Source organism: Magnolia sinica, chromosome 12 (assembly GCF_029962835.1).
Source record: "Magnolia sinica isolate HGM2019 chromosome 12, MsV1, whole genome shotgun sequence".
NCBI lineage: Eukaryota > Viridiplantae > Streptophyta > Magnoliopsida > Magnoliales > Magnoliaceae > Magnolia > Magnolia sinica.
Window position 1 is genome coordinate 57,578,626 of NC_080584.1, and position 26,156 is coordinate 57,604,781.

General features: G+C 39.3%; 1 protein-coding gene and 3 long non-coding RNA genes across 5 annotated transcripts; 3 read left to right on the top strand and 1 right to left on the bottom strand.

Moving 5' to 3' along the window:
• Nucleotides 1-5,207: 5,207 nt before the first annotated feature.
• LOC131221418 (uncharacterized) lies at nt 5,208-10,101 on the bottom strand. The gene is made up of 3 exons (XR_009159259.1): nt 9,703-10,101; nt 5,414-5,553; nt 5,208-5,274 (listed from the first exon to the last, which is right to left on the bottom strand). It is a non-coding gene; the product is annotated as an uncharacterized LOC131221418 (long non-coding RNA).
• LOC131221415 (uncharacterized) lies at nt 5,214-10,816 on the top strand. Its single transcript, XR_009159256.1, has 3 exons — nt 5,214-5,268; nt 5,434-5,476; nt 10,554-10,816. It is a non-coding gene; the product is annotated as an uncharacterized LOC131221415 (long non-coding RNA).
• Nucleotides 10,817-12,830: 2,014 nt separating this feature from the next.
• LOC131221417 (uncharacterized) lies at nt 12,831-17,765 on the top strand. Its single transcript, XR_009159258.1, has 4 exons — nt 12,831-12,913; nt 13,743-13,801; nt 13,884-13,921; nt 17,604-17,765. It is a non-coding gene; the product is annotated as an uncharacterized LOC131221417 (long non-coding RNA).
• Nucleotides 14,403-16,527, top strand: LOC131221414 (protein argonaute 4B-like). Of its 2 annotated transcripts, XR_009159255.1 has the most exons (4): nt 14,403-14,533; nt 15,925-16,004; nt 16,195-16,289; nt 16,400-16,527. XR_009159255.1 is itself a non-coding variant. In XM_058216672.1 (3 exons), exons 1-3 carry the CDS (start codon nt 15,825-15,827, stop codon nt 16,458-16,460), a joined length of 336 nt encoding a protein of 111 aa, XP_058072655.1. In that variant the 5' UTR covers nt 15,768-15,824; the 3' UTR covers nt 16,461-16,527. The 2 variants fall into 2 exon arrangements, 1 of the variants encoding a protein (XP_058072655.1); XM_058216672.1 differs by lacking the exon at nt 14,403-14,533 and having other exon boundaries at nt 15,768-16,004.
• Nucleotides 17,766-26,156: the final 8,391 nt, after the last annotated feature.

Sequence of the window (26,156 nt, forward strand, 5' to 3'; positions counted from 1 at the left end):
TTTTTAATCTCTTGGTTCATATTGCATGTTTAAGGAGTCGAGGGATTTGCTGGATGATTGGTGTTTCTAGAATAAATGAAATTAAAGGGGATGGGGCTATTTATAGCCCCAATTCTAGTTTCCTGCAGTTTTAGGTAAGTGCAGGGTTAAAAATATCGTAGAGGGTTTGGATTTGAGATTTCCATGTGACAACATCTCATGGCTTGGATGGGTTGATAAAATGGTAAATATGGGCAAAGTGAATGGGCATCAGAGTCTATTCACAATGCCACATGGGTGAGGGTTGTAAAATGAATGTCTTGTAACGTCTCAGATTTTTGCCAACTTGGGATTTAGATATCCTTGGGCATTACCTTTGATTTCTTGATTTGAGTGCATATCTATGCATGTATTCACATGTGTTTGGGACAAAAAAGAGTAACTTTAGGTTCATCGAAACTGCCCAACTGAGTGAAAGAGTGGACAGACCTTGGCGGTGCCACTATAAAAGAAATGAGTTTTTGGACAGACACTGGCCGTGCCAATTTCAAAATTGGACAGTAGTCGGTGGTGCCAATGCCAAAACTCCCTTGGCGGTGCCACTAAATTACTCACATATTCATTAATGCCACTGGTTCAACTCCGCAAACAGATACCTTTCATGCAATGTACCAATGAGGTGACTAAGGTGATGGGAGGATGGTTGAATCTCCTATAACTATTGATTTTAGTTGATTCGTAATAGGGATCTACTTAGATGGGTCTTTTAAAGGATTTAAGCAAAGATATACCTATAGGCTTAGTGTCTAACCTCTAAAAAATCGTAGAGATCAAATTCATCTTTATCATAAAGGTTGGATTCCTTATTAGAGTAATAAAACTCAATAAGATGTTTAGATTTTTTTAGTTTAGAGAATTATGATGAGAGATATGAGTGGAGAATCATGTAGGCTTCTATTACACTAAAAATTCATCTCTATGCCCAAGAACCGAATGCCCATTTTATAAAAATTATATTGCAATGACTATAAAAGGGATAGTTAATAGATTTTTTAATAGGATTGAAAGGCTGTTCCATATGATCCAAGGTCCTTCAATAGGATCAAACTATCCTTCGATCCATCGAGAAACTGTAGGATTTTTCTTTTTAGTTACTAGACCATCTCTTCCATTGCATCAAGCTGTCCTTCGATTTCATTGAAACTCATCGAGAGCCTATCGATGGGATCGAGGGCCACTCAAAAATGTTATTTTGAATTGTCTATTTTATAGTAGCATTGTACCTATTTTAGTTTATCTTATCATATTTTAATTAGGATCTTATGGCTAAGGGATGATTAAATAAGGTTTGCCTATTTAGGTTATGATCATATAGAGGTAAGGTTATTTTAGGTCTAAGGTTAAGGTCACCAAGACACCTCAATTTACATATTCTTCACTCATTGGTGCTTCTTCTCCTCTTGTGTCTTCGGTCATCAGCTTTTAAGGGCTCAACTGACTCATTAACACACGGACTCACATGATTAACAAATAGGTGCAAAAATAAGTTCACTAACACTTTTCTTATCTATAATATTTAAATGAGCTTATAGTCATACTCTTAATAGTTGAAGTGATCGATCTCTATCACATCATAAATGTAAAATCCATTGGTGGCTAATCATTTCTGTCTGTCAATCATAACACATCCACTAAGGGTTTTGATGATTTTAATGCCTTTAACGCTTGTGTTTAAAAAGATTACAAAAGAATGGTTTGTTGAAATAGCTTTCCTTCAATCTTTAATGACCAAGGCTCATTATTCCAATCGATCAACATTATAAAGCTTCTAAATTAAACCTTTTAAATTTTTATTTATTTATTTTTAAATAAAGACCATTATGAATCAGGTGACAACTAGACAAAAAAAGTAATCCAATGTATTTTATCATTTGATGGAGAAAAATGATTTGTATATATATAAAGATTATGATTCTTCTAGCTTTAGTAATCAATTTAATGTACAACATATCTCTATTTTCTAACATAAGATCATACACTGTGCCACACAAGAGGTCCAAAATAAACAATGCCTCTTCTTCATAAAAAGGAGACTACAATTATATATGAATTATGTTTTCATGATAACTTAAAAAATATATTCATTACTTATTTTCTGAACTACACTATCTAATAATTTGAACAAATAGTTAGCTATATTAAAATGTGTCGATGGATCTATGAATTTTAAAACATTGTCTCAGTTGAACAATTCACTAGAAATTTTATCAGAGTTTGACTGAATTTATTGATCCATTCATCCGACATAAAATTACAACTATATATATATATTTTTTATATTTTTTGTATTTCTTTATATTTATTTGACTATGAAGCTTTTCATAAAATCAACTTCAGTTTTGAGACATATATTTCGCTCACTTCATAATTGAAGGAGGTTTAAGCCTAAGTCCAAATTGACCTATTGCTTCTACCATAACCTTGAAGCTTTAAACTTAATAGTGTTGAAAGAAACATCAGTTTGATATAACTACTGAACAATATATTAAATCATGGTTTTTCCATATTGTTAATTATAGTGATTTTCCAAAGTAGTTTATGCGGGTCCTTTGTCCTTATCCCTTTAGTCGACTACGTCTACGAGATGTGGTCTACACCACCTATTCATAGGCTCATCCCCATGAGCTCTTTCGATGGTGGCTTGTAGTCTTGATTGCCTAGGTGACGTAAGGAGGGTATGATCAGATTCATCCACATCAATAAGATCTGCATTCTTATATACTTCTTATTTCATATATTATTTTCAAAGTATGACCTTATCATATTTTCTTCTTGATTGTTTGTTTATGTAATTAATGATTTTCTTTTGGATTTCTAAAATAATGTTGAAACATGTTTTTATATTTTCTTCTAACTTGTGTACAAGGTGTTACTTATGTTGTACAATGCCATATGTACTTATAAACCTGTATAGCTTACACACTATGTGAGTCTTTTGGTAGTACTACGATAGTGCCTGTACTTCCAAACTGGGTCATTCAACTTGGGTTTTAAAGAAGAAGAAAACATGATCCTGTACACTTGTAGAGACTAGAGAGAGTGACACTTACACTTATAGAAACTTGGGAGAGTTACACACTTACACTTGTAAGGATTGGAGAAAGTTACACACGCATGTAGAGACTAAAGAGAGAAAAAGTACACTCACACTTAGTCACTTACAGAGAGAGAGAGAGAGAGAGAGAGAGAGAGAGAGAGAGAGTTTTAGTCTTCTTAAATCTTAAACTTGTGTTGTACTTGTACACTCGTACTTGTAGGTTGTAAGTTCCAACTTGTAACTTATAGTTGTAGACTAACTTGTACAGTTGTAACTTATAAGTTACAACAAATAACTTGTAAGTTATAATTTCATTTGACTCTTATCTTGAGTCTTAAAATTTTAAAAAATAGAATTAAACTTGAAAGAGAAAGTAAGAAAGAATGAATGAGAGTATAATACCATGAAACAATATAAGAAAAACAGAATGAATAAGAAAATGTAAGGGAGATAGAGAAAAGAGAGAATGAAAGAGATAGAGAGAGAAAGTAAGAGAGATGATAATAAATCAATGAGTGAATGACAAATAGAATGAAAAGAACAAGAGTAAATGAATATTACTAAATAATTAAATGAATGAATATGAAATATAACTATAAAAAAATAAAAAATAAAAAATTAAAGAAGAAATGAAATGATCTTAAACTATAGTATTCTTGAATTTTGATCTTTGAACACTTTAACTTTTAAATTCAAATTTAAAGTTTGAACTTGATGGGCATTCTTGAATCTTGATCTTGGATGGAAAATGAGAAATAAATGTAATAGAAAAAGTCTTGACACTTGAAAGAATTGTAGTCTTGTAAAGAGATTAATTAAGAGTAAGAGATTGTAAATTTTATAGTATTATCACATATGTAATCACATAATACTCACATTTAAGAGTTTGTGATTATATATGATCTCTTCACATATATATGCATATGCAGTCACATTTGACAATAGTGTGTCTTACTAATTATTGTTGATAAAACATATGCCTTGTTCGGATATATAATCTTACAATCATGATTCATTGATGATCCCAACTTTTGAAGATTGGATTTAAATATGAGCTATTAAAAATTTACTTTTCAATATTTTAAATTCATCTTCATACATAATTATTCTTTAAAAATATTTCTTAAGATGTTCCCATAGCATAGTGTTCAAAATATGACGGTTTAAATCATCTAAGATGCAATCTAGGTTTGAAAAACTACCCTGTGTGCTAGTTTTAATACAATGGGCACACATCCTATCAGAAGCCCCACTATGGATTGTGAATTTTATGATAACCTCACTGGTTTATAGATCTGAGCCATCCACCTCCTAACATTATTTATTTATTTAGAATAATTGGAGATTTTCATTAATCATCTTTTTATATGTTATATGTCAATGTAGTTTCAAATTAAACTAATCTTAGGAGTTTTATCCATTGATTAGATCTCCTGGTGCATCGACAATTTTTATTATTGATCCATGTGTTCATTTTTATGCATTGGACTTCCAAAATAGTTAAGAATGTAATGATGAAAATGTTTCTAGTATACAAAAGGATAAATGGCATCTCTTATCCAACCATTACAATATGTAATGTTATATATGCACTACACCAAAATTGCTGAACTGGAACGGGCGGGATTTTGGTTTAGGAATGGCTTTAAGCCATTCCTAATTTGAAATGGTTTTACACCGCCCTAAAATTCATTGTTGTTTTAATGGTCTATGTTGTTATTTCCATTGTTTTGTTGGTGGGTCTCAATTGAGTTTTGGATCTTCTTAGTTTTTATTATTTTGTTCTATTGTTTTATTTTAAACCAGATGGACAGAATAGATTCAATTAGAACAGCGGCACATTATTCTATATGTGCTGCAACCTACTGAATCACTACCATCCTTTTCTTACGCAAAAATCTCCCAAACCCTCATTTCGCATCCAGCCGTCTCCCTCTTCCTCTCTCGATCTCCCTCTCCCTCTCCCTCTCCCCCTCTCAATCTCCCTCCCCCTTGATCTACCTCTCCCTCTTCCGATCTCGACTCTCTCTCTCTCTCTCTCTCAATCTCACTCTCCCTCCCTCTCTTGACCTCTCTTTCCTTACAACTTCCACTAGCCACTGCAACATCCATTTGATATTGTAGAAGTAGTAGCAACAGCTTCATATGGGGTGTGTGAATATTAGTTAGCTTATTGCCTTGAAGCTTTGAAGGTTAATCTCTTATTGCCTTGAAGTTCCGCTGCAACATTCAGTTGTATAATCTCTTATTGCCTTGAAGCTTCCCATTTCTCTATTTTTGCATCAGACTATTAGTTAGCTTCTATATTTTGAGTTATTGTTCACCTTGCTGGTTCACAAGTTCAGTAAACACTGCAGAAGCTGTGACAAATGTATGGATGGATTTGATCATCATTGCCAGGTATATAGTTAAATGCTCTTTGTATTTTATTTTTATTTTTTAAAAGAAGAAGAAGCTTTTCTAAGGGTTTTGTTGGCCTATTGTTTACAACCCCAAGTGTAGGGTCGCGATGTAGTAATAATCTTAGTAAGACCGACGTCGAATCCACATGGACTGAACCTTATACCTATTTTGAAAGTAACTAGAACTAGAACTAAAAGAAGAGGTAATCTAAATTAGGAGAATGTAGGAGAATAATGGTGAATTATTTAACTAAAACTTATAAAATTCAAAGGTGAAAAACTAGGGTGTCAAGGATCCACTTGTAGCAATCGGGAAGCTACCTTGCATGATTCAAGGACACAACTGGAATCGAAGTCCTAATTTATCCAGTTGGTAAGACGAGATTTGTCAAATCTCTGAACTTCTCATGGATATAATCATCAATGAATGAGAGTGGTGAAGATTGGAAGTGATTCCGTCACCTAACCATGCCTAGGAGACAAGGCAAAGAACAACAATTTACCAAACCCATAACCCATCATAAGAGAATTGAGAAGATTAGGAGGATTTCATCACCCAACCATGCTTATGACACGATGGTGAACAACGAGATTGCCTAATTTCACAATCTCAATACATGAAAAGAAGATATCTCAAGCTATCGCATATCTATTGTAATTTGAGTCACAACAAACTATTAAAAACTAAAAATATTCCTTCATAATCAAACTAGAATCCAAGAGAGTTCAATATACATGAATCAAAGTATAGGAAAACACCCCAACACGCTACAAGCTTCACCTCTTAGCCCTAGCTAAGAGGTTTAGATAACTATAGATATGATTAACTGAAGTCTCTTAACAAACATCAATGGAAAAAAAAACTAAAGAAGAAAGGAAAAAGAAAACTCAGCCGGCCCACGTCCACGCCACACGTCCTTCCTCTCTCTCTCTCTCTCTCTCTCTCGTTCCCGTCTTTCTCTCCACGTCCTTGGATTATGCCTCCACAGCTACCTGGATGATTTACTGCTCTACGTTCTCTCTCTTTTATAAGAGTTTAGAGTCAGTTGTGCATGCGTAGCAAGAGGCTGGAGTCGGTGGGAGTGGAGAACGTGTGTAGGCTCTTTTCGCAGTACTCCTTTCACAATTCGCATGACACTTGCGTGAAAACTCAAGAACGCAAATCTCCTAGCTTTCTTTCTTCCCAAAAAGATAACGTCCCTGTGGACGGTTTTGGATGGCCTATAAGATGGACGGTCCGAATCATACATCTGGTCAAAGATGGTGGGCCACAACCACTCGAAAATTCCAGTTTTCCTGGACGTTGTGTTACACATGCGGATTCGCTGAGGTGCTCGATGGGATCCACAGTGATGTTCTAGGAGAAATCCACCCCATCCATTGGATTCCTAGTGCGATTTCGGTCGGAAATGGGTGGTTTTGATCAAGCTTTGGTGTGGCCCACTGTATCAAATCACCCCGCCGTTCATCATGCATTTAATGACGATCTGCGTGTGTACACGTGCATGGGACCAAAAGGTCACCATGGTTATGGTCAGTGCCCCCCTTAGATCGAATGGACAGTCCCAATCGTCCATCGGGACGATGGTGGTGGCTCACTACGCGTCCCAGCGGGACCCACGTACACTCCCTGTGCGAAAACACGCTGGGCGTCGGGCCAAAGTCGGTTTGACCCTGAAAAGGTCGAGCTATTAAGTCCTAGAGGGGGGTGAATAGGACTATGCCAAATTAAAAATTAATAGTGGAATTTAAACAAATATAAATATTGATAGCAATAAACAATCTCACAATGCTGAAATTAAATACAACCTCAAATGTACAAGTATTGAGAGATTGATATAGATGTTGTTCTAAGGACAACCATACACCAAAAACCAAAGGTTTATAGTAGGACAACCTGATTCCTAGAAATGTCTGTGTATCAAAAACTCAAACTGATACAGAGGAATAAAGGAATAAATAGCAAGGAAAGAAATCTAAGCTATTACAACATTCCCACACTTACATAAAAGAAATTACAACATTCTCCACAAATGCAAAAAAGAAAAATTACAAACATCCACAAAAAGAAATAAATAATCAATCCACAAGACCAGAAATTATAGTGGTTCGCTTGTGTTACACCAATGTTTGGAAAAACAGCCACACAACTACTCCACTCCTAATATCCTTATACAGTGGATATTAGCGTTCACTATGAAAATAGATTTTTCAAGGTTCACTTAAAACCCTCACAATTATGTTTTTCAAGTGGGCTTACACAATTCAAAAACTCCACATTCTGAGTTTTCTAAATTACCTCAGACAAACCAAAACAAAGAGATTTTTCTGGCACAATCTCAATGAAACCAAAAGTTAGAAATTTACAATAATGTAAAATAGCTGAATATTCTCCTTTAGATGCAGCCTGGAAGAACCAAATCGGAGTAGAAGTTTAATGTCCACACTCACTTATAAAATGGGTCGAAGGTATATATTGATTTTAATTAAATCACCTTTGGCTAGCTTGATTTGATTTTGATTCCAAGAAATGGGAATACTTCAATTCTTCTTTCAAATAAAATTGGAATGCAGAATACAAAATCAAATACAAAGAAAGCTAATTAAAGAGAATATAAAATGAACACTAAATAACTTAAGAATATCACTAACTTATCTCTCAAAGTGACGTATTGATTTAGCTTTTATTGAATATAAAACTCTGAAATTTGTGTTCTATTTATAATTGCAGAAATCGCACTTTCGACTGGTCCTGAGGTCGGCACGACTGGTTGTAGGATCAATAGATTTTTAAAATTTTGAGTGCGATAAGATAAAGTCGTTTCACGACTGGTCGTAGGCTCTGCTCGACCAGTCGAGTGGCCTCCATGACTGGTCGAGTCCTGTCCACGACTGGTCATGTGGAACCATTTTTAGTTGCTGGACTTTGAGTCGAGGCTGCAGGATTGGTCGAGCACAAGTCGAGCACTGTTCACACGACTGGTCGAGCAGTCTCCAGGACTGGTCGAGGCTTTAACAAAAATTCTCAAAAATCAGTAACAACCTTAGGACTGGTCGAAGAATTCTTGGACTGGTTGAGCCAGTGCTAGGGCTAGTTGAACAAAATCTAAGACTAGTCGAGAAACAGTCTATGCACTTATAAAGTGTTCCAATTTAAATTATGTATACAAAATGACCTACCTTATGGTTAATCTAGGGTCATTCATACCTTATACATGATGTATGAACATTGAAACTTCTTTGACTTCAGTTAATAGATATTCTTTGAAGTTCACGATGCTTGAGATATTGTCATTCGTAGAAGCTTGAACTCAAGACTTCTGAAGCTTGAATTTGTGAGATATTGAAACTTGAGCTTGAGGATCAAAGTATAAAAACTTTTTCTTAACTTGTACAAAGCCATGAAAACACTTGAACTTTTGTAGCTTGAAAGCTTGAATTCACACTTGATGATGTACTTGAACATGAACACATAATCTTCCATTTGAAGATCTTGAAGTAAAGACCATTGTCCTTGTACATGAGATGTACTATCTTGAATATATCGATATGCTATACAAGACACAGATTTTAAGAGGTTTTAGCACTAAAAAATTTGACAATCATAGGAGATAGAAACCATAGCACTTGTAGACCTGACCCGACGTCTAGTGTACGACGAGTGCATCTACTGTGGTGAACATGCATCATTTGTTTGGGCCCCATCGTGATGTTCATGATAAATCTGCTCCATTCATCTATTTTTCCATCAAATTTAAGGGTTGAGACCAAAATTGAAGCATATACAGATATCAGGTGGGCCCCAAATCAGTGTTTTATGGGCTGATCTATTTGTTGAGACATTTTCACAACGATTCAAGGGTTGAATTTCGATGTGTACGGTTAATTTATGGTCCTCAGGCCAGATATAAAGTTTCGAGCCAAATGGATGGTGGGAACCCTATGATCTTGCATTCAGGACGACTTTCGGGCCCCTTTAACTTCAAGCACTTGATTCTCTCGGATCTTTGGCGTGTAAATTTTTCGATCTCAGTCCTCTAATATCCGTACATTTCCTTGGTGATTTCTGAGCATTAAATTCATGCTTTTAATACCCTTTTTCAGTCCAAGCTCTTAAATTCACCTTGCAACACAAACATGATTAAAATAGGGCGTTAAATATTATCATGTACATAAAATCAAGCAATAACTGGAGTCTAATATGCAATATTTGACCCTCAACACCCATATGCGACCACACATGTCAACCAGGCAGGTGGGTTGGGGCATTCAAGTGCATTGAGTGGGAGTTGGGACCCACAGTGTAGATGATTTGGCATCAGTCAGGGTGAGCCACATGCGTACGCCACATGGACCATTGATGAAAATTTTAATGGCTATCCATTGTTTTCATGCAAATGGGGCACATCTGATGAGTTAATTAGCCTAATTTATTGGGCCAGGTCTGTTGATTGTTTGCATCCTGATGAATGGCTAGGTTATCCTACAGCATTGGCATGAACTCATCGAATGTGACCTTTCCATCACTATTGGCATCCATCCGGTCGAAAATCTCATCAAGCTTCCCAGGTTCTGTTATGTCTGCTGGAAGGCAGTCTTCTGGCAAGGCCTATATGGATTTCAGTTAGCAGATGTTTTTTACCATGTCCAATTAAAACTATAGAGAAATACTAAGGTGATTCAAGTGCAGGTAGACTGGAAAGGTGGAGATTCAGGTCACACATGTACAAGATCCAGGTTGTTCATTAGGTGGGGAATATAGGGCATCTTCAAGGTGGCCCCCATCAGATCAATGGACATATCTTGCACCTTTGTACTGCCTTAGCATTTCTTGAAACTCTGCAGGCTTCAAAGGAAGGGTGAGAGATATTTACTCTAAGCATTGACGCTACTTCTTCCTTCATGATGCATCCTGACCTGTCTGTATCATACATCTGATGGGAACATAAAATGTTATTCTTTTGTAAATTCTCTTGAGGGAACTGTCTCTCTGCAGAGAAAATTCTCCTTTTGTAGCTGTTAGTACTACTACTGAATTGGTTGCAGTTATTTGTTCTTGTATTCTTTGCATTCAGTGGTTTAACAATTGCGTCCGTCGGAAGAACTACACAACTTTTATTCTGCTTATTACCACAAGTCTCATTTGGGTATGTGGAAAATCCACGTCATTGCTCAATTGAGATGTTCTGATTTCTTTTAGTATTCTCTTCAGTAATTTTAACTTTGAAGCTTACTAGATTTTTGCTTCTAAACATGATCCTTGTGTTACTTGATTCATGCCAGATTGTAATTGAGTGTGGAGTTGGCATTGCCGTTCTAGTGCGCTGCAACTGTTGTGGTATGTTTTACACATCAATCTCTTCATGCTTTAGCCAATCTCATTGGTTGCTAGAGCTGTTTTTTACTATAAGGAATTTTCAATTTTTATGGAAATAGTGCTGAGTGAGCAAATGTGTAGGGGCGTGTGTGTACACATCTGATTAATTCAGCTGGTAGACCACAATTATATTTTCTTTTTCTTTTTTAATTATATCAACGTCTATGCATGATGTGGCCTACCTGATAAGTGTATTGGGCTGATTTTTGCACTAGGTGGTCTTCATGATGTAGGCAACCTATAACCTTTGTTTAGTGACTATGATGATTGAACTAAATGTTACCTTACTGATTTGCGGATTACCCAAGTTTATTTCTTCTTTTTATGTTGAAACATTTGTACTGAAAATGAAGATGCTATTCGTTAGGCTTTGTTGAACAGCAAACATGTTTGATGAATAGGGTCAAAATCCGATACACATGGCATGCCTAGATGGCATATACAATATGGTCATAGGACCAGCCACAGAATTAATGGACACATTCCAAAACTTCCAAATTTCACATGGTGGCCCACACGATAATTGCATCAGCCTGGTTTCTAGGCATCTAACTTTCATAGCAGGGCAGCTGGTATGAACATTGGATGCGATATACACACCCCAGTGGCCCCACATGCAACATTACAGAATAAGCTTATTCTACCAGGGAAAAAATTGTAGCCATTCAATTAAGTTTGTATGTTGTGGCCTACTGAATATTGTAATGGACCAATTTTCTTAAGATTAAAGATCTAAGTGTTGTTTCCAACCTTATGGAATCTAAGTATTATTTCCAACATTATGGAAAGTTTCGATCTCAGACAAGCATTTCATATTTGCATGTGTGGCTGTGTGTATATGTGTACAGCTCTACAGGCGTGTGGAATTGGAAAACCTCTTTTTAAATATAAATTTTCAAAAAATTACCCATTTATCACAATGTTTAAGAGATAAGCATTCATGCCCATGGGCCTATACGACACTCAAGTGGGATATCAGAGCTCTCCATAAGGTTGGACAATATGACCAGATCTTCTCCCTCAAATCAGGCCACTGTGCCCAAAAATGAGCTATTGGGTACAAAATAAATATATGGCTAACTATAAAAAAATTAGTTATCCATTTATTTTGTTCATTTTGGCAAACTTCTTCGGGAAGATTTTTACAAGGTTGCCATTGATATCATTATCAAAGGAGACGCTGAATTGCCCAAGCCAGACAGATATCATTTGATTTTAGGCGAAGTTTGAATTGGCTCATTTGTTACATGGCATCATTGCTTTACCAAGTTCACCGATTAGGGACAATAGTCTAACACTTTTTTGGACAATTCACCTTCTTGGATTGTATATTTTGATTGTATTTGTGGACTGCGTCCCAAGTACATCATGAATAGCTTACTTGATTAGTTGTTTTCTACAGACTGGACATGATAGATGTAATGCAGGTTTTGGAGAAAATAGGAGAACAAACTTGGAAGATCTAGGCATTCTTACCGGAAGAGAGGTGAGATGCAACCCGAACTTCTCAATCTCCAGCAATTTAAAAAAAATTCCAGAATGAAGATAAAATTTTTATAACTAGGAATTGATTTTGTGCAACTAGGAATCCTTGGAACTGTGTTCAGCAGTAATATGTCTTTTTTTTTTTTTTTTTTCAGATGGGAAAAAAACTTTTCAAGGCTCTGCACAATATTTCGGGCCCCCTCACAACAAATTCAACCTCCAAAATACAAATTCCAGCATTCAACAGATTTATTTTTTTTGGAATAAATCGATGACAGCTTTGACACTGTCAAATTGTGCCCACAGGTATTATCACAATATTACATCAAATACCTTGGTGTGTGCAGAATGCCATTTGATTGTTTGTGACTCTAAAGGCCTGTTTGGGGGAGAGACTGCCTATTACAGAAGAATTACTGCAGGTACAACCAAAGGTTAAGAGGATCCAGTAGTTTGTAATTTTTAGCACTTGAGAGGACTCTAGCTGATGAATACATGCAAGCTGTTGAAGATCTGGTTGTCCCAAGGACTGAATTTGGTAATGCATCATAGAAAGAGCATTACCATGTGAAGGTATTATTTTAGCCTCTGTGGCTACTTTGTTACCAGTTTCCATTGAATAGATGAAGTTGTAATGCTCAAAGGCTTTTTTTTTTTTTTTTTGTTATTTAATGTAGGTGCTTGACAAACATGGAGTGACTCTTTCATGCAAATGTTCTGCAACAGAAGATGCTTCATTTATCTTATGGGCCACAATGTTAGAAATGAATGATAGCCCAGAAACTTACCCATTAGATGAGTAGTCTAGCATGGTATATGCACCATGGAACCTTCAGATGGACATTTGTGTGATATATCTTCTTCAAATGGCCAAATGCATGCAGTCTTCTGTTCTTCTTACCTTTGTGGTTAAAAACTATATTTTTGTGGTTTTTAGATGAGGTTTTATGACTTGGTGACTAAGAGTGACTCAACTATTCAATGCTTGGTTTTTCATGCTTCTTGGTGGAATTTTTTTTAATTAAATTTCTAGTCAGTTTGATTTATATATGAATCCAAATACCAGGTCTGCCCTTTTGGGTTGAAGCTTTCCAATCCATTGTTGACATTACCTTCATTAATCACTTTGTACTGTGCAGATTAACCAGATCCAACAGGAAAATGAAAAGGGTCAAGTTGTTTCTAGGGTTGATGGCTCTGCCCCAGGCCCCGCTTGGCATAACTATTCTGGTTTGGAACCTACTTGTTTGAATTGAAAATTAGTATACACTGTTCAAAATGCTGGTCATGTATAAGAAAAATTCTCTTCCTAAATATGTGGGGCTGATGATGGTGACAGGCCTTTCCAAATGAATTCCCTCTTTGGTGTTTATGGCTCTCATTCTAGTTTTCATGTAGCTAGGAATCGGCTACAATGGATTTCCAAGAGGTTGTGCAGATGACAAACTTCTGTGGGCAAAGGTTAGTTTACCTGTTTAACTTGATGATTTGTTCTTTCATAGGTATTCCCTAATGCATCCTTTTCTTTCTTTTCATATTTCAGAAATCTAGGACTGGAGACCCATTGGAGACAAAATATCTGTAAGTCATACTGATGCATCTCCTTTAAAGTCCGTTCTTTATTTGTATCTGGTTGATGCTGACATGTTTCCTTGTCCGATGACCCATGGAATTTACTCTCTTCTCTAATAGATCCATTGAAGATGTCATGTACACGACCTTGTATGTTGGCAAATAAATAAGCAGACCTCATACACTTGTTTTGGATTTATGCGTCAAATTAGCATAATAGACCACATTGTGTTGCATGACCTGACTGTCATTGCATCGACCCTCATCCATAGGTCTATGTTGGAGTTGAGCTCATTGCTCAATTGGATGGTGCTCTAAGCTTCAACCTTTAGGTCACAGGTTTAATCCCAGATTACGCATGAATAAGGCTTCTATGTTAGAGAAGGTAACAATGCAACAGATGAACACACTCTAATTGAAGTGGTTTTAACTGTTCCATGAGAGGGTGAACTGCCATGTCCTTCAGTTCATTTCAACATTATCATGTCAGTATCAATACCAAATATTGAATTTGATCTTGATCTTTCCTAGCATATGGAAATACCTTTTCAGGATGAGAATGATACTAATTACGAAGAAGTGGAGGTTGCTGAGGAGTTTGACAACGACTTTGATGAAGATGTGAGTATTTTTACAAATTTTTTTCCTTCATTCATCCAATGGGGAAGATTTTGGGTATATTCCATCCCCCATGGGAACTGGCATTTGAATGATTTAGATCACCAAAAGATGGGCCTCACATGTATAGTTTGTTGGGCTGTGAAAACAAACAATTGAAAACTTTCTATTTCATCTTCATTCTTTCATACTTCACAGTAGCTCTTGTTATGATCAGGAACCCGAGCTAGATGATGCGGAAAATGATGTTGATGAGAGGTTTGATTTCTTCTAACTGAAGTGGATTATTGAGAAATTCAAGTTTATGCAGATAATGAGAGCTCGACTATTCCTGTAGGACACGGACTAAGAAGCGGTGAATATTTCCTGGAAAGCCTGTACCAAAGAAGAAAAACAAAAAGAAGGTCCTTTCAAAATTAGAAAGTGTTGCCAAGGATGAAAAACCTTTAGATTCAGAGCAGTCTAACTTTCCTGAACACGAGGATATTCCTGATGATTTAGAGGGTGAAAGAATCATGAGAAAGTCTACTAGAACTCCAGTCATATTATTAGAATTGTTTGATTGGAGTGATTTTGGAATGTGGCCCATCACATTGTAGAGTGCACCTGATGAATGGTTTGGATCATCAGAAGCCTGAATGGTTTGGATCATCAGAAGGTGGGACTAAGTGAATAAAGAAGAAAAATATACAATGATCTCAACCAATTTATCAACATTTTCACCTGGGCCAATACTCTGTACAGGTGGGTCACACATTCCAATGATCCATACCATTCATTCGGTATGATCATTCCCATCATCAATTGGCAATGTTGCACAAAAGTCCTCCATAAAACAATCAAAGAAATTTCGGCTGTTGCCAAAAACTGGTTTGAAAATAATAATCAATAGTTCATTCTTCAAATAACATGAGTGGCATCGTCAGTGGACCAATCTGATGTTTTGGGCCCACCCAAGAAATGGAGGTCTCAAGCTTCTGTTCAGAGCTTGTAGATGCACTGCGGAAAGTAACATACCCCTGAATGAAAAAACCCGACAAAAGGACCGGTTTACATTCATCAATGGACAGTACTGTCTGGTTGCAGCGTCGGCCCAACCCTTGCCTCCTATCAAACCCCACAATCCCATTATGGAACAATGAAAGAAAAACATAGCATGTTATGTATACAACAAGGAAAACATGGACACTCTGGCTGCTAGATAGACGGTGTCCATCTCTTCACCAGGCATCATTGAATTGCTTGCTTTGGAGCTTTTATTCTCAGCTCCAAATGGCTATTATTATCTGGGTACATGAACATTTTGTGCTGGAAATTTTGCTTCCTGAGCTTATTCAATGTGAATTGTCCTTTTATTTATTTATTTATTGTTCTTTATTTTTTCACTTGTACAGGCACTGTTGTGGACAAAGCAATTTGCCATCTGCGAAACCACGACCACGACTTCTACATGTGTTCACACACAAGAATGATTGTAAGATTTGATATGCCGCTGACCTTTATGTTAAATTGTGGGAAGTCATCATCCATCCTGCCCTTGATTGATTGCATCACCCGGGCTTTTTATTGTGCTCATATCCATAGACAAGCAGAAAGAATTGGTCCACAATCAATCAAGGTGGGTGTGGATTGCTTACTCTTGCATTGTCTTTTCCTTTAAACAGGGAACAACGCACCCTACTCACTACCATGTTTTGCTGGATGAGATTGGCTTCTCCCCTGATGATTTTCAGGAGCTTGTGCATTCATTGTCCTATGTGTAAGTAGCCTTTCCCTCCACCTCTTTTGTATACAGTGACTTTATTTATGTCCTTATAATGTATGGGTAAATGCTGAAAATATTCATGGTATTGCTCTGCATCTGTTCAGATATCAGAGGAGCACAACTGCAATATCAATTGGTGAGTACCGTGTTTCTGTTATGTGGTAATTGCCTATTTTATGTTATGAGGGGTTTTGACTACTATCTCCCTGTCAAAGGACTCTTTTGAGTTTTAGGGCTGCAACTTGGGATCAACCCAAACATGACAAAGGGTTGGGTTGGGTTGGGGCTGGGTTGTTGGGTTCTTCGTTTGGGTTAGGGTTGGATAACTCCAAAATGATTTGAAATCTGGTTGGGGATTGGCTTTAGCAAATTCAGGATGGGTTAGGTCTGGTGGGGAATAGTACTGTCTCATAGGTTTAAGCATAGGAATTCAGATTGGGATTGCATTAGGCAACCTAGGTTGGAATTCAGATCGGGTCGGGTTGGGGGTTGACCCTCAACCTGGCCCAACTATGTTGGTTGGACCCAGCCATGGATGGGTAATTTCCCGAATGTCTGGCAATTAATGTTTTTTCCCCTTTTCTTCATGGTTTATCTGATGTTTGGGTAGGTAAGCTGGCGACATTTGCATCCAAACGTCTAACAACTAATGAATGTTCGTTGCAACCATGCTTGATAGCTCTTAAGTCGTTGAAACCAGTAACACTCTGCTGGTAGTTGCGAGAGATGTATAAATCTTAATATACTCTAAAGCTTTCTAGTTCATTGCAATGAACTTTGTCTTGGTTTATCACACCTGAGCACGGACATGAGGCTGTGTACTTAGTGAATCCGGACCGCTCATCTGGTGGTAACCAGTGTGGATGGTGTAATTTAGTGAAACTATGATTATTGGACTATCTTGTTCATCCAATTGATGTTGATGTTTTGATTGTGACATGTTGATTATTTTGTCTTAATTTGAAGGCCTAATGGTTCAATCTCGATGGTTTTTTAGGGGTCTTTTTGGGAGCCTAGATTTCTACTCTGTAATTCAAATGTGGCTATGCATATTATTTACTACTTTCTCATAATTTTTATTTTTTTTATGTGCCTTATTATTTTCAGGTTAAAACAACCAATCCAAGAAACATGTACTGTATGCGTCCTAACATAGGCATTGTTTTGCCTGGGATGATATGCAACATTACGGGTGATCCTCTAGTTTTAGTTGTTGAATAGTCACTCTTTTATGTGTTTAGTTTTTCAATCTTAATGTTGTTTTTTGGCTAATCAAATTGCTCACGATCTTTGTTTTGATTTTAATAGTTACAATGCAAGCCCAAAAAGAAGCTCTGCCTGATATGCAATGCAAAGACAAGTTCCTCTTTTAGAGTGTCATTGCAAGTCATGCAGCAACCACAAAGGACCTTGTGTTTTCTCTAGGAGTGGAGCACATCATGGATGATTTTTTATTTATTTTCAATGTATTCGGGCCATTGTAAACTTATTGTTGTAAATATATATAAATTTTATTATAAAGTTGTACCATATTTGTTTAATATTAATTTTTAATTGTAACTAATATTCTTTGGGTTTTAAATATAAAAACAAATGTACAACTTCTATTGGCCATTCCTAAACAATAAAAATATCGTTCCTAAAATAACATTTGGTAGCATTAAGAACCGTTCCTATAAATTAAAATCTGACCGTTGGCAACATTAAAGGGTTTAAAACCATTCTTAAAATTTTGTTTCTAAAATTTTAAATATGACCGTTTGCAAAGGAACGGTTTAAAACTGTTCCTAAAAGTCAAATTTGAAATGGTAGTTGTTTTTTTTGCTTAGGAACGGTTTAAAACCGTTCCTAAATGATGATTTTGGTCTAGTGATGATAAGCCACTAATGATGGAAGTAGAGGTGTACATCGAGCCGAACCGAGTCGAGTTGGCTTCAGCTCGGCTCGACTCGGTCACCAGGCACACCCTGCTCGAACTCGGCTCGGCTCGATGACTGAGCCAGCATCTCCAGCTCGGCTCGGCTCGATCAACAATTAAACCAGTTCGAGCAAGGTTTGAGATGTCTTGAGGCCGACAGGGAACAGTAGGGATGGAGAAAGGTAATTTGGTTTATTCACTAATCAAAGAGGTGACCTCAATTTATTTGATAATTTTTTTTCAATATGCTTAACTGATTTCAAAATCGGCAACATAAATTAAAAAAAGAAAGCTAAGAAAAACCAAATTACAACAGAACCACGAGATTGAATAATGAGTAGCATCCAATTCTAATATATAATCGATAGCAATTAAATAACGCACCAAATGTGCTAAGGATAGAAACCGAAAATCTAAAACTACAGAAAAATCAACGGCGAGAGAGAGAGAGAGAGAGGAGAGAGAGAGAGAGAGAGAGAGAGAGTAACGTCTCGGAAAAATCCGTATAGAGGCCCGAGTACCACCTCAAGCAGAAATCACACAGGACCAAATCCTTTAGAAATTAGGCGAGAATTAACCAGTGCTAAATTAGCTTATCTGTAAAATTAGCACTAATCACTTTAAATATGATCTGTAAGACCCAAACCATGAAAAATCATTATTGCTACATTACCTTAAAACTTAGGATCAATCTCAAGTCCCAGTTGCTCTCGAGAGCACATCGAAACTCCCTATTGGACCTGGACCGCACATCGAAAGTCCGATAACTATGAAACTATATGAATATGACCACTCGTTGGACTTGACAACCATCCCGAAAATCAAGTCCTAATAGTATTCAGAAACGCACAACTTGAGCCCGGAGTGAAATGTGTGAGAAACACGAATATCTTTAAGAAATAAACCCAAACTTAAGTAAACTGAGTCGTTCACTTGCAGTTCCAAATATAAGGATTTAGACCGTCAGAACCTGACCCAATTACACCCTCAGATCAGGGAAAATTTTCAATACATGTTAGTACACTAGTGGCCCTAATCGAGCGTCGGTGACCGTTGAACTGAAACTGGTCTGCCATAGTCGATCTGTAAATCCGATTGGACTGAAAACTTAGCCTGACCTAAATCCAATGTCAGACAGCTTAAGTCCGACTGCACGCAGAAGAAGGGCCACCAGAAGTGCTCCGTTGGACTGAAACAGACGCCCTTTGGATATAACCTAAGTATACTTTGGCCCTGGGGCTATTTCCGTCAGACCTGGGCCTATATAAAGGCCTCAACCCACTTCTCTCTCACTACATACGAATTTCCAAACCCTAAGAAGAAAAGAGAGAGAAAAGAGAAGGAGAAAGGGAGGAGAAATGAGTGAGAGTGGGAGTTAGTTGCCGGGATCTTTCCTTGACGCTCCACGTGTTTAACCACGAATTCTGTATCGCTATTCTAGCCATTCCAACGAAGGTCTTAGGTAAGAAAAGCCCAACCCTAATCTGTTTTAGGGTTTCAAATTGTGTAAGTGATGAAATAGCTAACCTATTTCATACTGTAGGTTGCCGTTGCGCTGTAGACAAAAACTCGATGTACAAACTGAGTTCGATACTTGTTTACCGATGAAAGGTGCGGACTATAAATGTTTAGGTTAAGGTTTTCAAGGTTTTCAATGTCAGTTAATGATTTATGACTGACTTGCTATCACATGCTTAGATGCGATGTTTCTCGCACTTTACACACATATATGAACTATGTTGAATATAGTGAAAACCATGTGTTTGTTGATATGCTTAAATGAATATGGAATTATGATTCGTGCTTGCCATAATTATTAATTGTAAATGCATGATCGTTGTATACGTGGCATCTCCTTGTGAAAGGATTTACTATAACATGTGTTTTAATTAAGTTATTACATGTGTGTAATATGTGTAGTCTAAGTGTTTGACAAAATGACTGAATGAGTAAATGCTTGTTTAATGGTATGACATAGGGGCGTTGAGACAGGATCCTCAACCCCCTTATCTATACTTATGGTTTCCTTATGTAACCTATCTACTATTACGTGACTTGTGATGAAATGCCTGTGTATTGACATGTACACTATGTGTTTGTTAAAATGCTCAAATAAGATTTCTATGTGGATTGATTATCACATGCTGTTCTTGACTATCACATGTGAAATGAATTGTTTGGAGTGTGTTTGGGACTATGGTATAATCCAGGCAATCGGTAACAGGTCCTGAGTTGGTGGCTGAGGTTGTTTTGCAATACCGGATGTGTTCGATGAATCCGAGTCATACTTGGGTTGTCGACCGTGGTTAGGCCACGCGGAGTACTTTCGCACTCCATGTCGATCGGCTCAACGTGCTCTCATACCAGTCGAGCTCATCAAGTAACCCGATTGACCCGATGTATGTTTACCATGTATGGACGCTACTGCTTGAATCTAAGGTACCAAACTCACCAGTGAAAATCCCGTTAACCTTGGTACCTCTATCCGCTAAGACTCATGAGCCGGGCATGGTGGTTTGAGATATCGTGATCGAGTTGTTGGCATACGCTGGGGTGACGAACCTCCACGCAGTGACCAGTGAGCAACCCAAACTCGTGAGCCGAATACTGCGGTATGGGACACTGTATTCTAGCTGTCGGCCTACGTCTAGGTGATGAGCCATTCGTAGTGACCTCGAGCATACTCTAAGACTACGCTAAGGTCACGAGCCTCGCCGTAGTAAACAAGAGTATAAACCAGGCATGCATCGAGGTGACGAGCCCTTTGTAGCGACCTGTAACTGCAAAATCGTATAAAACTGGCTAGGACTGACGACCCTATAATGGATCATCGTTTGGAAAATGATATAAGGGAGGTACCTTAGTTTCCCAATCTTGCTATATAACAAGGCCTAATAAGAACTTGGTAATCATACTCATACACCACATTGCATGTGTCGTTTGGCGTTGGGCAGAGCACTGAGGAAGTGACTGACATGCCGCGACCGTGAGATGAAGATCGCAGAGGAAGTGCAAGCGAGGGCATGCATTATTATTTCATATCATTCTTGCATTAATAAGAGTACTTAGGGCCTGATTGTTATATTACGTTATCATTACTGCTTGACTAAATTAATAACATGTTAACCTTTGCTTTATTATTCCATTAAGTTGATCACTCACTCTCACATTATGGGACGATGTTTTAAACACCAACCAGACTCTGTTATAGTTTTATATGATGCACAACCTATGAGGCGGAGCCGGACTTTGAGGATGATGAGGAGACATTCTCATATATGCAGTATTCAGGCGGGTTCCTATAGACCGTTCTGATCGACGGGGCTTCAGGGCTTATAGTTGTAGTGGACCATCACTTTTTGATATTTTGTATTTTGAAACAATACTTGTAACTATTTGACCTGGCAATGCGTTCATACTTTGGGGACCTATAATGGTTTATACATTTTATGCACTTATCATAGTCTTCCGCTTACGTAAATTCAATTGTTCCTGGAGTATGATTTGCTGATTTAGCTTAATCTCAATCATGTTTTATGCACTAACATGGATAACATTAAATCATCATTATCTATGTTGCATAAGTGATGCGTTGGAATTCAGGAGTTGGGTACCTGCTCGACCCCCGATTTTAAGGGCATTATAAGTTGGTATCAGAGCATGATTTGGATTAAACTGGACCTGAGTTATGGTCACATGATACATGTTGCCGCATTTTGATGTAGGAGGGCACGAGAAAACGTAGAAATAGGCTTAGGATCCCCAATTTTGCGGAGCGGCGAAATCAATTGAAATCAACTGAAAATTGACCGTAGAAATTGACCCTGTAGGCTTTCCCGATCACGTGAAATGATCTCAACGCCCTTCTAGACCATCAATCGACGGGTTTAGATGAAAATCTAACTGCTCCCACACTCAGCAAACCAAAAATATGTGAATTTGTGCCAGCTGGAACCTGAAATGACTCGAAACGAAGTCGGGGGCCAAACAGGGCAATCTAAGGGGATCCAAAGTGGACCCCGCATCATTCTAGCATCCTGAGGAGGGGATGCCATCGCCCAAAGGGCGAGCCCTTGTCGGAATGTCTAGGGACCGACGATGGCATTGTCGGATTGGCGAGGCCTCGCTAATTCCCCAGACTGGGCCTGTCGGGCCGGCGTAGGCCGGGCGGGCCGACACATGTGGGCTACTGTGTGGCCTCACCAAAATGAGTTGAAATGGATTTTTCCATTTCATTTGCTTCCCCTCTTCATCTCCCACCCCTCCACATTTTCCTTTCTATCCAAAAACCCTTCCTCCTCTCTCAAATCTCCCCTCTATTCTCTCATTTTTCTCATTTTCCTTCAAGACATACACCCCTCCACCGTCTTCATCAAAACCCACCTCCTATCTCTCTCATTTCCTTTGATTTGAGTGCACAAATCTTCCATTTGTGTCTCATATATCTCCAAGTCCAACAATCCATTCTATTTCCCCATATCATTCCACTTTCATGTCTCTTTTCGAGCTTGTGACGGCCATTTTCTCCATTTCCACGATTCTTTCCCTCATGGGGAAGAAGAGAGCTCTCATGGATGAAGTCGGGCCTAGTCGCCCTACTCGTGCAAGGAGACCGAGAGGTGCCACCGCAAGTACGAGCGTCGATCGTGAGATAAGGACAAAGCGAGATCTCGATCCCTAGGCTCCCCTCGAGAGGGCCTTATTGGCGGATCTGTCTCATGGGAGATTTCGGGTCGCAGGGTTCTTTTTGAAGCCCACGTGGATGAGAAACTCTTTGGAGAATATCTGTTGATGGACCGCCTAGTCGGGGCCGGGTGGGGTCCCGTATTTGAGGGTAAGACAAAAGCCAATGTAAGCACTATCCGAGCCTTCTACGCGCACATTCCGGAGCCAACGTTGGAGCCTTTGCAGTTCAAATTTCCCGTGGGAGGGCGCGATCTCACAGTCAATACAGGCTTGATAGCCCGAGTCATGGGAGTGCCGCTTGGCGAGGTCCATGCTAGTGAGAAGAGCCTCAAGACCGCGCGTGAAAGAGATCGTCGCACACGATTCCTTTGTGGACAACTGGCCGACTGGAATCCAAACAATAGCCTCCTAGTGACCTATATGACTGACGACTTTCGCTTACTCCATCGTATCTTCACGTACAACGTGTATCCCAGGTGGAGTAATCGCAGCGAGTGCACCTGTCTGATGGTGGACTTTCTGTACCGAGCCGGGCAGGGAGAGAAGCTGTGCGTGCCTACGTATGTGCTACTACAGATAGCTCTGACCGCACGCTCAACTAGGAAGGCTATTTCACTTCCATTCGGCCAACTCATATGCAAGCTTGCGTGCGAGTTCACCTACAGACTTGGCGCAGAATTTCCTGTGCCATCCATTTCATCAACTACACCACCCTCAATAATATGGAGATTGGGCCACGACAGCGTCAAGCCCGACTCGACTAGAGTGAGGATGAGACAGAGAGCGAAGAGGAGGAGAGTGATGAGGAAGACAGAGATGAGATAGAAGAAGAGCAGGCTGAGGGAGAAGAGGAGGCCCAGGATATTGACGAGGACTCTCCTCCTGTTACACACGAGCACTCTAGTGATCGGGTCGCTATAGAAGCCTGCTTGGCTCAACTTGAGGAGGGCCAGGTTGCCCTGCGACAAGAGGTTGGTGAGACCCAGGCCTTCGTGAAACGCAAGTTTAGCAAGGTGTCTCGCACCTTGAGGGCTATCCTGTGTTTTCTACAGGATAAGGGCGCCCCTCCTCCATCGCCAGATTCTGACGACTAGGCGTGCATATAGTCGTCTTTTAAATTGCCTTGTGGTATGTTTTATTTCTTTTCTTATTACTCCGTATAGCCTTGATAGGCTTAGCTGTATGGTAGGGTTAGTTGTGTGTCTTAGTCTTTGAAATCTGGTTTGAATTAGCTCTCATGTATTTTCTGTCATGATTCATGTACTGCACCTCATGTATTGTGACCATTTTGGTAAATGAAATGCATGGAGTTTTCTTTCAGCTATTTGTGAATGTTGTGTAGTTGAGTTTGTGGGTATGCTAAATCTGACCTGGGTTACACCCTATGTTGTATATAGGGAATGCCACCTAAGGTCGCATGAAATACGGCACGTCTCACTTTTAGCGATTTGACTGACGGGACACCTCCCCTGAGCGATAGCCAGACGGACCCTAGTTTGGGCCCAACTCACGCTACTATGCCAGATCCTTAGCCGGCCACTAGCCCCACTAATGGGCCTGCATTTGCTGCACCATCAGTTCCAAAGCAGAACCGTGCGTCGACTTCGACGCCATGCATGCCCTAGTCTGCTCCTCCTACTGATAGATTGGAGCAGATGATGCTCTTGATGCAGCAGCAGTAGCATCAGTAGTTTTTTACCTTCATGGCTGGTATCTTTGCCCAGAGTATGTGCGTGGCTCCACCTTCATCACCTATGCACCCTGCTGGGAACATGAGTGCCAGTGGCACATTCAAGCGATTCCAGCACTTACGGCCTCCTACTTTCGCGGGTACTCATAGACCTGAGGAGGCTGAATATTGGCTTGACCATATCTCTAAGATGCTGAAGACGCTACACTGTACTGAGGCGTAGCAGGTTGAGATAGTCACCTTCATGTTTGAGAAGGAGGCCAGCTTATGGTAGATAGTATTCTTCACACTGTTGCGGTCGAATATGTATGGACATGGTCAGCCTTTGAGACCCGCTTCCACAAGAAGTACTATCCCCTTACATATCGCCACGAGAAGGAGAGTGATTCCTCCACCTCCGACAGGGAGGGATGACAGTGGAGGAGTATGAAAACAGATTCACGGAGCTGGGCAGGTACGCTCCATTGATATTGGTCGATGAGCTGATGTGTATGCGGTGATTTTGTGAGGGACTACGATCAGAGATCCACTCGAAGATGTGCTGCGCTAGCATACCCGATTATGCTCAGCTGGTGAGCATGTCTATGTGAGTTGAGTAGGATGGGAACAGGCAGTCCCGTATGCGAGCACCTATGGCTCCTAGGCTGCGACCAGACCTTCCGAGCAGACCATTTCTCGGTAAGAGGTCGCGTGCAGATTCACCGCCTAGGCTTATGGCTTCACCGGCCTCGATGAGGCGACCAGACATGTGGTGTACCTACTGCAAGAGGCCAGGCCACACTGAGCTGAATTGCTTCACCAGGATGAGGGACAGTGGGTTTTCGCCACTTCGGAGGATCAACTGCCAGATTCCTCAGGCCATATCAGCACCACCTCTGCGGTCAGCACCAGCACATCCATCCTTTCAGCTGCCTACACCTCGATTCAAGCTGCCTTAATGGCCTATGGCACCGCAGCCGAACCGTTCTTAGCAGGCTCGTGTGTACTCACTTACAGCTGAAGCATCATAGACAGCACCTATAGCACCTATGGCTTTTGACATTACGGCACATATCCAAGGTACTCCAGTCTTCTTATTAGTGGATACCGGGTCCACTATCTTTATCATATCGTGTGTAGCAGTCAAGTGGCTGGGGTTGGAAACTAATCCTATGGTTGGGGTGAGAATCCTTACTGTCATAGGGACTTTCTCAGACGCTACCAGGATCTGTAAGGGGTGTTCGATAGATGTAGGGAGTGGGACAGTGCTCATCAACTTGATTGTCATTCTATTACATCATTATGACGTCATTCTCGGTATGGATTGACTCACAGAGATAAAGGCAGAGATCGACTGTGATACTAGAGTTGTTACGCTTCTATGTTGGAGGATGTTCATGGTCCAACACTTGAGGACACTCCTGTGGTCCAAGAGTTCTCAAATGTGTTCAGGAAGATACTGGACTACCCCCTCAGCGCGAAATTGATTTTACCATCGATCTAGTGCCTAGTACCACACCTGTATTTTTTCCGACCTATTGCATGACCCTGTGTGAGATGGAGGTGCTAAGGAAATGGATCGACGATC

Coding starts and splice junctions, on each gene's coding strand:
- LOC131221414 (XM_058216672.1), top strand. CDS start 15,825: ATGAACATTTTGTGCTGGAAATTTTGCTTCCTGAGCTTATTCAATGTG. Junction 16,005..16,194: donor GTTCACACACAAGAATGATT/GTAAGATTTGAT, acceptor TCCTTTAAACAG/GGAACAACGCACCCTACTCA. Junction 16,290..16,399: donor GTGCATTCATTGTCCTATGT/GTAAGTAGCCTT, acceptor GCATCTGTTCAG/ATATCAGAGGAGCACAACTG.